Source organism: Blennius ocellaris (assembly GCF_963422515.1).
Source record: "Blennius ocellaris genome assembly, chromosome: 18".
In the NCBI taxonomy this organism is placed as follows: Eukaryota; Metazoa; Chordata; class Actinopteri; order Blenniiformes; family Blenniidae; genus Blennius; species Blennius ocellaris.
Window position 1 is genome coordinate 14712072 of NC_137667.1, and position 13275 is coordinate 14725346.

General features: G+C 44.1%; 1 protein-coding gene across 1 annotated transcript in view; it reads left to right on the forward strand.

Annotated features, from left to right (window-relative positions):
• Positions 1-12341, forward strand: part of wasf1 (WASP family member 1) — a 62373-nt gene extending 50032 nt beyond the window's left edge. Inside the window, exons 6-10 of the mRNA XM_080513858.1 lie at positions 4721-4777; positions 5610-5773; positions 7873-8052; positions 9469-10040; positions 10712-12341. Coding sequence (XP_080369984.1) covers positions 4721-4777; positions 5610-5773; positions 7873-8052; positions 9469-10040; positions 10712-10869 — 1131 coding nt within the window. The 3' untranslated portion in view covers positions 10870-12341. The remainder of the gene's footprint in view (positions 1-4720; positions 4778-5609; positions 5774-7872; positions 8053-9468; positions 10041-10711) is intronic.
• Positions 12342-13275: the final 934 nt, after the last annotated feature.

Sequence of the window (13275 nt, forward strand, 5' to 3'; positions counted from 1 at the left end):
TTGATGTAAAGTTGTGGGGAAAAAAAGTTATATTTCAATGGTGAAAATAATTTAAGATTAAGAAAAAAAATTTAAATTCTTGTGCAGGTCCTCTTTGCTTCTGTGTCCATCCCTCTCAACCTTTGCTTCACACTCTTTCCTGAATCCTGATCTAACTCCGTGCAGCTGGAAATACCTTATCTTGTGTGCCCCAAGAGCCTATTAAGAGTCCTCTCTGAAACCCCTTCTCCCTTCTTTAATTCCCCACAGGTAAGAACTTCTCTCTCTTCTCTTCTCCTTCACCAGCTCTCACTCCCCCCCTCACCTCCACCAGAGCATCTGCTCACCACACAGTAGCCTGCAGCCCTCCTGTATTCTCATCCCACACACTCCTCACCCCCCTCTGGTTCGCTCTGGGCAAATGAACTACCCACTCCCAGCGTGTTACTAACAACCCTCCAGTACATACCCGCATCCCAGATGTACTTGAAGAATGAAAGCCACAGAGTCCTTGAAAACCCTTTGTTCACCGATACTGGAAATGGAAGGAAGATTGTTGTATTTTCTTACAAAGAGAGCACGTTTTAACAACAACCACTACCAAAGCGATGCATGTTCAACCAGCTTTCAGTCGCTGAAAAGTGTAAGTCCATTGCAGAAATTGTTACGTTTTACTGAAACCAGCAAAGAAGCTCATTCACTTTGGGATTGAGCCTATGGGGTCCATTGATCTTTTACAGTATACCTCAGGGTCTTCTATACCTCAGGGTCCTCCATTTCCAGCGAACCAAAGCCTGATTTATGGTCAAAAATGTGCCAAAGTGACACAGACTGCAAGGGCTATGATTCGACTGCTCTGTTCCGTATACACACCAAATAAAACGCAGTTTGTTTGGAAGCAGATCAATGTTTAGTTATTGCAAATCACATTTGAATCAAATTGCAAATGCTTTAATCACTGTCCAAAGTGTGCAACGAAGCACACGATTTGTGCCAAAGAAACACTCAACCAATGAGATGCGATTTCAAGACTGATCCTACCAAAAAATGACCACCTCATTCATGTCATGGCGGTAAATTACTTTAGCAGCACATACTGTACAACCTCGACAGGTGAATGGCGGCGTGGAGGCATTTGCCTCTCATCGACAGAGAGGCACACCTTGGCTCAGAACTCACCCCGGGACTGTCTCCAGTCCGTCACGGGGCAAAGACGGAGGGGCAGAATACCACACATTCACAGCAAGGGGCAGTTAAGGGTCATTAGATAACCACACATGCATGTCTTCAGACTGTGGGAAGAAATGGTCCCCATGGATGCATAGGGAGAACATGTAAACACATGTTCTCCCTATGCATCCATGGGTACCATTTCTTGGTTATCTAATGACCCTTAACTGACCCTTAAAAGCCCCCCCCCCCCCTCCCCACCAACCCAGACTCCAACTGGGAACATTGTCACTACCAAGTGGTTTTGCATTCCACTTGTAGCCTTGACTTGTCTGTAGACCAAAAGCTTTAAGTGCCTTTTCTCCACCTATTTCATGTTAGCCAGACCTTTAAACACTCAACTGCCACGAAAACACATGAGCAAGAATAGGTTTTCTCGATGGCAGCAGTTTAATCCTTTTTGGCCTGAATTTAGACTTTAGTTTATCGATGCTCTTTTCAGGTTTACACAATGACGATTTTCTGTCCTTACAAAGATAAATGGCAAAGCGTGAAAGGAAAAGACACAAAAGGGACACCGTGTCAACCTTTGCACGCAACATCCTGCAATGAATATTGATAACTACGTTGCAGTTTTTTTTTCCTTTTTATTAATTAGATTGTTAAATGTGTATTGATTTATTCCACATATAGCCTTGGATAGTTACTATATGCGTTTGTGCGGCCCAAACTACCAGATCAGCAGCAGTAATGTATGTATTGTGTAATGGGAGTGTGTTATTGGCAGCGGCTGGGTGGTCGGGCCCCTCTGCAGGGGGGGGGGGGGGGGGGGGGGGGCATAGCTGCTTTTTCTGCTGAGTCTGTCATTTGAAACATGAACACCGACGGTACGTGCCTGGAGCGAGTAGGTCTGTACAAACCCGGAGAGACTGACACACACCAGAATATCGTATATGACATAAATCTATAACTGCTCTGTCACGCACGCTCGTAAACACACAAGTGCTTACACAGCGACACTCTCTCTGCTAGTACCGGTCCATTCAGATGAAGGATGGCGACCCGGCGCAGGCAAGCAGCCCGCTGGAATTAGCCACATTTGTAACAGCTGTGACACGCACATGCGCATAAACACTCACGCAGGCATTTTCTTTTTTTCCTTCTTCACACACAGTCAACCCCCTTCCCTTGTTTACTTTTCTCTATAACAATGATCTGATTCATGTTTTACATATGGCCAACTCACGTTAGTGGACTTGTGTTTTATGTTTGGTAAACACACGTCTTCCGTACCTCTTCTCATCGCAACGACACTCTAACATAAATACCACAGCAATGACATTGTACAAACCTGAGGGTGTCTTCATTTTTATGTTTGCACCATTTCTGAAAATGTGCTCTCTCGAGCAAGACGCTGGGACTGCAAACCTTTGAGGAAGTCAGAGGTTTATTTCGGCAGAGTGGAACTAATCTTCTAAATTATATGGCGAAATGCTTCAGGATTTTAGTGGCTCAGCAACAGTTTTGAAAAATGGCAGAAGACCACAAGTTAAAATATTTGACTGTGCGATAGGTGGCGTTCCAGCGGAGATTTCTAAACGTGTCGGGGGAGGTCTTTGTGCACGACTTCATGTGTGTTTTAGTGCGGAGGCTTCCTCTTAGCCAGAGCCTCATCAAGGGTAATGGGCCGTGATGAATCAGAGCCTAATCGATGTGCATTAGCATTTGGATTTATCACCATTCAGGCTCTCTGTGGCCGCAGCAGTGGACTGAGAGGATCAACACCATTGAGCCAAACCAGGGACGATTTTGTCCACAACTCACGCTGTGTTGGATCGGCTGCCTGTCAGCCAGCATGCTTCATTGGAACACAAGCACACACACACATGCACATAAGATTATTGAATTAGTGGGGTGGGCCCCTCCTGAAGGATCTATGTGACACAAGAGAAATTGATTGGTATTGGTTTTAATGGAATATGCCAGTGTTGCAGGTTGGAAATTGTGTTTCGGAGCACTTTTCTTTACCTCACGTAGAATTATTACCGGGAGGAAACGATACCCCGCCACATACGCACAAATGCACACACACACACACACACACCAACCTGTATTGTATTTCTGCTGTGAGATGTAGTATTGCAGTAGATGTTTGACTCCTGAGAGGCTGAACGCTGACATGAAAGGATGCTCTTTGAGTTTGTTAGTGGATAAAATTGTTCTATCTTACCTACCGTGCAACCACGATGTTCAGGGTGTACCTTGGATTCAGATTTGAACTGTTCTGCATATATTCAATGTTAATGAATGCTTTAAAACACAAATTATAGGCTTCAGATTACAAACAATAAATGCCTGACTGTGTTGCCAAAGCCTGGGGAAAAAAAAGATTTTCCTCAGGAGCTATGAGCTCTGCTATTGTAGAAATAATTAAAACACAGCAGTAAACCACACTGTCCCTCACTATGATAAAGACAGCAAATCCCAAACACAGAGGTCTGCTACTATAGTAATCCACCAGAGCACCTCCCGCATGTAGACCTACAGCAGACAATAGTTCACCTGTATGTACCCAAACAGAAGCGTATGGAGTTTAATTATGAGTCATTTTGTGACCTGAGTTCATTTTATTCCTACACAAGTGCTACATAGAAATTTTATAAGTGTGCGCATGCATGCATACCAGTGTGTGTGTGTGTGTGTGTGTGTGTGTGTGTGTGTGTGTGTGTGTGTGTGTGTGTGTGTGTGTGTGTGTGTGTGTGTGTGTGTGTGTGTGTGTGTTTTTTTAAGCTGCTGTTTAGTCTAATTATATCATCAGATTAATTAAGTATTTATCTGTGTATCGTCAGAATATTACTGAAAAAGACAGAACCACAGACTCAAGTTTTTTTGCCATAAATATTAGCCTCAAAGATATGTGTTTTTTATGTTTTCTATTTTAGGATTTAATTCATTAACATGAGGCTTAGGTGTTGTCTTTCTTTTTGATACCTGTCTTTTTTGAGTGGACTTGTGTGTGTGTGTGTGTGTGTGTGTGTGTGTGTGTGTGTGTGTGTGTGTGTGTGTGTGTGTGTGTGTGTGTGTGTGTGTGTGTGTGTGTGTGTGTGTGTGTGTGTGTGTCTGTGTGTGTGTGTGTGTTTGTTTTTCATGTCACTCTTGACTGGATGTTGTTGCTGTAGGTGTGAAAGTCTTTCCCACATCCAGAAACACACCTTTGTCGTCTGTCCTTTCCATTCCAGTGAGATCTTTCCCTTTCTACCTCAGTCTTCTGTCCGTTTGGGATGATGCTGTTCTTACCCACGTGTGTGTTTGTGTGTGTGTGTGTGTCTACGTCCTCTCCTACATTGTGACGTCCCCCGAGCTGTGCACGTTGTCATTTTGTGTTTTAACAGCACTTTTTCTTTTCCCCTCTTTCCCCTTTGTCCCACTCGCTCTCACCGCCCACTCTGCTGTTGTCCCTGTTGACTGTGTGCAGCAGTGTTGTGCTCAATCCTGTGCCGTGTTGATTTATTTGAACCCCCTTCCCTCACCCCCGGTGCTTCTCTTGTGGTTTTTGTTTTTGTTCTTGTAGTTGCAGGACCCCCGCATGTATGATCAGGTCTATAGGTACTTAGACCTTCCAGGGCAGGTATGTGGAAATATGGTGACTATTTTCAAACACTGTATGTGATTTCTGCTCCTGCAGCCACGCTGCTCTGTTTCTTTTACCTCTGTGTGTTAGCAGTCAGTCATGCTGAAGTCTGGGAGCTGGAGAGTGCTGATGATTGACCCGAGATCACAGCTCTTTCAATATATCTATCTTTTATAAAATTCATTACCGATATATAAAATTCCAGCTGGTCAGTTAATGAGCACTCTCTGCTCCCAGGCTTGTCTTTATTAAAGAATCTGTGAGATTTTTCTTTAGTACGAGGGCTAACTCAACACAATTTGTACGTAGGCAGAGTCCACAACACTGAGGTTAAGATGGGGGGGGGGGGGGGTGGGGAGACTACACGTTATTACTGGAAGGGCTGCTTTGATATATGGACGTTTATGTGGCATGTGTACAGTTAAATCATGTGGAGCAGCATTCAGTTTCAGAAAAGGCTGTAAATGTCAGAAAGGTAGATTAGATCCATGATTACACTTTGGATTTATGTGTGTGTATGTGTGTGAGAGAGAAAGACAGCAAGGCAGAATGTAAAAAAAAAAAATGCTTGTTGCTTTCCTCACATTTCTCCTTATATTAAGAAATCTGACTGCATATCTCAACTGTGCCTGTCGCTGTAGAGGACAACAGGCAATGACTAAATTCTTATCTCCTCTCCCTCTTGCCTCCTTTTCTGTCATCATCCTTAAATTTTCTCTCGTGGGTTCATCCTTGATGCTCACCATTTCCCGCCTCTCTCTCTGTTATTGCTCTTCCCCTCAACCATTACTCCCCGCATCGTCTCCATCGTCGCCTCCTCATCTCAAAGCTGAAGGCGATAGACCGTCCACCCGAACAGGAGAAGGTGCCGCGGATGCCCCACGATCGTAAGAAGGAGTGGCAGAAGCTGGCGCTGGGGGCGGAGCTTGCTCAGGACATACCTGAAGACAAGCACCAAGAGGCCAACGGATCCGTGGGCTATCACGACAACAGGTTCGTACTTCAGTTTGCTCAAATAACAACAGGCTTCAAATTGCTGATTGAACAAGCGCTGATTTGTCAGCAGGATGTAATCATGTACATCTATTAAAAGAAATAAAAAATTATGACTAAAAGTAGACCCAGTCCGCAGAGCTCTGTGCAATTTACACTTCACAGGCAGTGAGGAAATGCAGCCACAACAGTGATGATTAAGGTCCATCACAGTTGTGATTGCATTTATTGTGCCTCAGAGCCACTGTGCTACTCATGTTCACTAATTTCCCTGTCAGTCTAAGTGACTAATAAGAAAAGATTTCATGTAAATGGGGTTTTTTTTTCTTGGATTTGTCAAGCTTTTGAATAGCTGACATACGATCTTTCCCGCAAGCAGAGAAAGAGAATGGATTTTTGTATTTAAAAATAAGTCCCGCTATTCCAGCTTGTGAATATATTTTTCTTCATATTCTGGACAAATCGCCACACTATGTAGAATCGGCTGATTGATCAGACGTCATTATTATCATTATTACTGATTCTCTCTGGTTCAACCAAAGCAGTTCTTGACGACGCGAAGTAGCTGTGATTTCTCGCACTAGATGCGAGACTATTTTTAGCCTCGATGACAAAGTGGTGTGATACAGCTACAAAATGTCTTTCTTTCTGTCATTCTGTCAGTGTTAAAACATCGCCCTCACAGAGTGATAGAAACGGTCTTCACTGATGATTTTATTACAGTTTAATCTTCAGCAAGTTGGAAGCTTATTAGAATTGGCGCTTGCTTAAGCCCTCTGATCTCCTGCTCTTGTGAATGATTACGCTGCTTTTAATAATCCTTGGAGTGATTTGTCTCTTTCACATAGAAGGTTTGTCAAATATATTATAAGATAACAGACAAGTGAAGTGGCCGATTAGTTTTTTTGTGAGACTTGATGCTGTTCGTCAGAGGTGTCAAACATGCAGCTCGGGGCCTGAGACCGTAGCAAATCTGGCAAACATTGACTGGATTTAGGGATAAAAAGTAATCAATGTGTCTAACTTATTTACTGGGGATAGCAGAGTAGAACCCTTGCATCAACACTTACTTGTGAAAAGGTTTTGACTGTGTTTTGCATCAAGATTCAATGATAAAAAAAAAGTAGAATGTGAAAATCTTTCTAAAGTCAAAATGTTATAGTTTTGCAAAAAGATATTGAATTAAATGTCAACAAACGCTTTGGCACCCTGGGGTCGTGCTCACATTCCACTTCTTGATGACAATTTCTGGTGTGTTTTCTGTGTAAGTGGCTTCTATTTGTGGAGGTAAAGGTTCACATGCTGGTGTGCCCCAAATACACAGGTCTGAGTTCGCTTGCCAGCTTAGTTTGTTTGATTAAAGTCTGATTGAATGACTGAATGCACCAAAGAGGGGTAAACAGGCCAAACACAAGAAACATCAGACTTTAGAATCACCATATCTGTGTAGTTTAATTTAATCATTGTGCATACCAAAGATGCTGTCCTACTGTTTTTTTACATTTCATAGGCTATCAATAAGTTCTCTTCCACCAAAAAAGCATGCATCTTTCAATAGATTTTTGTATGTGGTTGCTGATGTGATGTGTTATTTGCAAAAAAAGTAGGATTATCTTGATGTGGCTCAATAGATGCATTAAATACGTTTTCTTGAAAAAGGAACATACTTTCACCGATATTAGTTTTATGTGAGGTTTATCTGATCATTTTCATACTTTAAAAGAAAATAGAGACGCTTTGCAGAAGCAAAAAGTGTAAAAGACAATCACAAATATCAACGTGTATTTTTTGACTGGCATTAATGCAGTTTTCTTAGTGAAATGTGGAAATGACCAAATATTGTCACGTGCCCTGTAGGAGGTTACTTTTGTGACCCAGATTGTTCCAAATGTAAATCCCTTGATTGTGAATGATCTTATCTCATGAAAATATGGACCGAGAATGGTGCATTATGTTCCACATTCATCAAGTTTGACTCATCCAGAATACCAGATTTATTTATTTTTTTAAATGCAACTGGTGACCAAACCACAGCAAAACTCGGACAACATTGCCGCACCATCAAGACGGAATAACTATCAACCCGTTGTTGTGCTCAGGGCGCCGTTGTATATGGAGCACTTGGACGGGCCCTTCTCGCTGGCGGCGCTGCCCTACAGCCAGATGAACGAGCTGCTGAACCGCACCGGGGACAGAATGTATTCCCGACCTCACGACCCTCCACCGCCGCCTCCGCCCATGCACTCGCTGGGAGAGATCAAGCCACCCTCTGTGATCAGGTGGGGCACCAGACAAGACACGGTCTCCCAAAAATCACACACAAGAATTATGCGTACAGAGATAAAAATTCGATCCCAGCCCAATCTCTTCATCTTGTTTTTTTTCTCCTTGTCCACATGTTCATCAATTGGTCACGGTGAATGGCATTCAATTATTTTTTTTCTGTCTGTTCTGTGTGAGAGGGAGGCAATTTTTTTTTTTTTCCTTGCACGGGTGAAGGGATGTAGTGGGATTTTGTGAACCAACTATGAAGTAAAACAAAAAACAGAGGGGAAGGGCAGAATCAATAGTGTGTTAAGGCCACTGAGCACATTACAGGTTGATTCTCTGCTGCACTTTTTTGCCGCATATGTCACTGCTTGAGGGAACGAAGAGATCAGAGGGAATGATTAAGGCAACAGCACAGAACACATTGATTTTTACAGTTGTCAAAAATCCATCCCCTCTTTCTCACTAACATTTCTCAACCTCAGTCTCTTGTATCATTTATGAATTTCTCTGATTTAAGCTTTTTTTTTGGGGGGGGGGGGTTACAATCATCATATTCTATATCCCATTCTCTCACTTCAGCTCTCCATTGTCGCCCATAATAAAGATAATGGCACGGATATTGTTGCCAGTGCGCCAAGAGAAACTACTCCACGCTTCACTCTCCTCCCTCGTCTCATCTCTCGCCTGCGGAGACATTTTCTCTGTAGGAAGAGAATTGATTGCCATCGGCCTTTGTGATGCAGTGTCCTGGTTAGTGGCTGTATCTGCCCACACTGCTTCAGCTAATCGCCGGCGCAGTTACTGTCCTCATATTAATGTGCGAGTTTCAGTAAGATCCAGGTGCTCCGGGACTTCAGCACTCCCCCGCCGTACGCGTCGTCCCCCGCCCTCTAATTTGTCGAACTGCATCTGAAGCTGGAAGCTCCTCGGCATCGTCGCTCCGACTATATTCTCGAATTTGTCCGACAGCGATGCAGATTGAACAGGGTTACCTCCCAGCAGCCGCCTCCGATGCACGACTGCACACTTTTAATTGAAGACAAATAATCAGATTTTGTTGAGGAAAAAATAAGCCTGCGTGCCGACACGCGCTCCTTCAGTCACACTCAACACTACAGCCAAGCTTTCCATTTTCACACAGCACATGTGAGTTTCAGACAATGGGTGCTTCCAGATTTAATCAGCTGTAGCATGCCAGTTAATTAAGATAACGTTAGCTCAATGAGTTGTTTAAACTGACTTTTCCATTTCCCCTGTCGACTGGTTTTAAAACAAGGGTCCTGATTTCTTCATGATGCACTACTGGATGGTTCCACGTGCTTGTTGCTCTTAAAAAAAAAAAGCTGCTCTTCAGATTGTGTTGCAGTGTGAAGACAATCACTGACTGCTACGTACAACTAAAGAGAACGCTCTCTCTCCTTCAGCTCCAGTTCAGGTTTCTCCGACAGCAGACCCCAGTCTCCAGCGCGGACGGCGGGCTTCAACTCCAACACTCCTCCTCCACCGCCTCCCCCTCTCCCCCCTCCTCCTCCCCCACTGCCCTCGTCAGGGCTGCGGGGCACTCCTCCTCCCCCTATCCCCCCTCTGCCAGTCCAGCAGCACCTCCCGGCGATCCCGCCTCCCCCTGCTCCCCTTCAAATCGCCCCGGGGGTTCTCCACCCGGCTCCTCCGCCCGTGGCGCCGCCCCTCCACTCCTCGTCCCCGGCCCGTCTCCAGCACGTCCTGGACAAGGGCCCGCCCTCGGGCTCCGGGACGCAGTCGGACGGCTCCATCCTGCCTCCCCCGCCGCCTCCGCCTCCCCTGCCCCTCCCCGGAGCGCGGAGCTCGTCCCCGTGTCCGTTGGGCCCACCGCCCGTGCCGGCCTTCCCCTCAGCAGGAGCCATGGCCTCACCGCCCCCGCACACGCTCCACGACGTGGGGCTCAAGAGGCACCATCCAGCCAATCTACCGCCCATCAGCGACGCACGCAGCGTCCTGTTGGAAGCCATCAGAAAAGGTGAGCCGTGGTTCACGCCAAGCGTCCGCAACAATATCTGCAAGGTATTATTTTTAGAGGCGATGTTCAGGGGAGGCACTTTTATGGCCTCTACCTCCTCAGAAGGCTTTTTAATGTCACATCTGCACACTGAATGTTTCTGGCACATTAATGCTCCACATTTATGGAGGTCCATAGCTCAGAAAACTATACTGAGAATAGAGATGAAGCGATTAGTCAATTGATGCATAATTAAAATGTATCAGTGTCGGGTTTTTTTGTTCTTTTTAAAGCAAAAATTCCCCACATTGGCTACATTTTCCTGCCTTACATTAAAGTTAATTGCTTACTGTTTTTACTGTACCAAAAATGCATCTGATGAGATCTGGAAAATTGTAATTGACATGGATTCCTTTCTGTAAAGTTATACAGACATATATAGCTCATTTTACACCCTGGTCATTCAATTATAAAACACCAGCAAACTGGCTCTGAAGAATTGAGTGGTTGTTTCCCTGAACGAGACTCTGGCCTCTTGTGAATGAAGCACTCAACCTCCACCGTTTGATTCCTTACGGACGTATCGAATGAGAAGCATCGCATTAAGCATTATCCAGCAGGACAAGAGCTGTGATATTAGATCATCAGACACTTAAAGTCTTCCTCTGTCTCCCCTCCTCCCCCCACTGCAGGCATACAGCTGCGGAAGGTGGAGGAGCAGCGAGAGCAGGAGGCGAAACACGAGCGGGTCGGAAACGACGTGGCCACCATCCTGTCGCGCCGCATCGCCGTGGAGTACTCCGACTCCGAGGACGAGTCTGAGTTTGACGAAGGGGACTGGATGGAGTGATGACAGCGAGGGTTGGGTAGAAAGAAGAAGGACAAACAAGTGGCCCGCCCTCCACGTCCCACTGTCAGAGAAGAGAAACCTTGTTATCGCCCTCTGTCCAGCTGTTATCTCTGTCTCGTTGTGGTTTGTGTTCAGTGGAGAGTCTCCACTTTGCCCTCATTGGTCTATTTTCATTTTATAATTTTTTACTTTGCATTCATTAGTTTCTGCACTACCACATGATCTCGTTTCTGCTGGATTTCCCCTCACGTTCACTATCATTATGTGAAAACTTTTTTGAAGAGCCACTTGTTTTCGTTTATCTGTGTGTTGATGTTGGGAAAAAAAAAAAAACTTCACAAGAAAATAGAAAAGGAAAAATAAATGCATGTTGCATCTACCTTTCAGTTCTACAACAGTTTTGCCACCTGGTGGTTAAACATGGCATTGAGCGAATGCTGCTTTCTTTATATCTTTTATTTACATTTTACTGCCTAATCAGATGCAGTTTTAACAAGCCAGTGATGTCCGATACTGACCACCACATGAACAGTCTGAACACCAGCTGGGTTTTCCTTTTACTTGCCCCTCCTCCTCTTTTTTTCTTTTTTTTTTTTTGTTATCGGGACTGGCGTTTTCATTAACAACAAGCAAAAGATTGTGTTGCTGTGTCATGTGCTGATTTTTGTGTGGTTGCAATGAAGAAGGGGGAAGCATATGGCTGCCCTGGCTACCTGTGTGCATATCCAGCCTCTTACATCTAACCTTTACCCCAGGGAAATGTATGCCAAGAGATTGCGTTCGTCTCTATCCAGGTTCAGAGGAGTCGCTTCTGCTCACGTTGACGTCAGGCGATGTCACAGAGAAACACTAAGCCATGGACTTTGAACACGTTCAGCGTCAATCTTTTTCTCACACTACCTGACACAGAAATGGACTTTGGAGTTGGATTCGATGTCGAAGACAAACATCTGAATTCCTTTTTTCCTCTACTTGACTGAGGAAAACTGGTTCCGGAGCCGATGACAATGAGAATCAGACCAAGAGCAGCTACGAACTGCTCGTCAGTGAAAGGCAGCTTCTCCCTCCGATCCCCCCCGTCACTGTGTACCCGCCCACAAACGAGAAGCCTTACCTCGTTCGTCAACGCAGCAGCAACTGTTGCTCAAGAGAAGAAACCCTGCGTGATACTGCCTTCTGAGGGCGGAAAGAGAAGGATATGTTCTGCCTTGTTTTGGCTCATTTCAATGAAAATGTCTGCCATCCTTTTCTGTTTGTCCGTTCTTTTCTTCTACTTGCCTTATTGTTCGTACGAAACCTATTGTTGAGTTGATGAATGTATTGTGCTGTTACTACTTACTTGCCTGCGCTTGTATGGATTTGCTGTTTCTATGTTTGGGGGCAGGAGGAGAAGGGGACAGAGACCCTGGTTTAAAAAAACAAAAAAAAAACATTTAAAAAGTTCAAAACTGTATACCATGTAACTTATGTAACTGTTGACTGTAACAGTTTGCTTGAATTAATAAAAATCTAATGTTATGTTTCAGCTCTACAGGGTACAGTTTTCTTGTTGTCGAGTTAGTTTGTCAAGTTTGAGCAGTTTCTTCAAATTAACTCGTGGAGGTTATCATTCAGATGGAAAAATGTCTTCATGCACACCAACACAACAGCGATATTGACAGTTATATGACTATGCAATAGCCAAACCTTGTACTTCCAGACAATTACATGTTGACATTGTCTCACAGTACAGCTGAAGCATCACCTCTGACCACCATTCTGTTCAGATAACAATCAGTCTGGAGCTTTTCAGCCAATTTTATAGCTTGTCAATGTTAAAAAAAACAACAACAAAAAACTCTTTATATCAGCAAAGGCTTCAGATATTTGTTTATGAAAAAAAACATGTCCCGATTTAACTTAATCAGAAATACCAGTTCTGAAATGTACAAAACTTTTCAGTAAGTACAGATATTCTAAAAATCTTCAAGAAAATGTTTCAACCTCTTCAGCTTCAGTATCAACTGTCACCATCACAGTTTGATCGTTTCACTGCGACTCTGAAGTGCTGTTGTTGACTTTCAAACGAGCAACATGCCTTTTTGAGAATGAAAGAAGTGCAAAGAACAATCTTTGTATTTAAACACGTAATCAAATGGAAAAAGTCAGAAAAATATCCTCGCAAGTCCAGTAATGGTGTATAAATGCTAAGTTATGGAAATGGAATTGTACGGTGGCAGAGTGGAGTATTGTGTAGGACCATCTAAAGTCAATCCTTGGCTTTTCTTTGGCAGTTTTTCCAGATATTAAAGCTTCATCCCACAATCCAAACATATACTGTACTTGTGAGGTAAGTATTTTATGCGTGGCTGTCTGCCCCTGCATTAAAGCAGTGATGCAGGTTCATTTCTTCGACTTTGCCAAAGT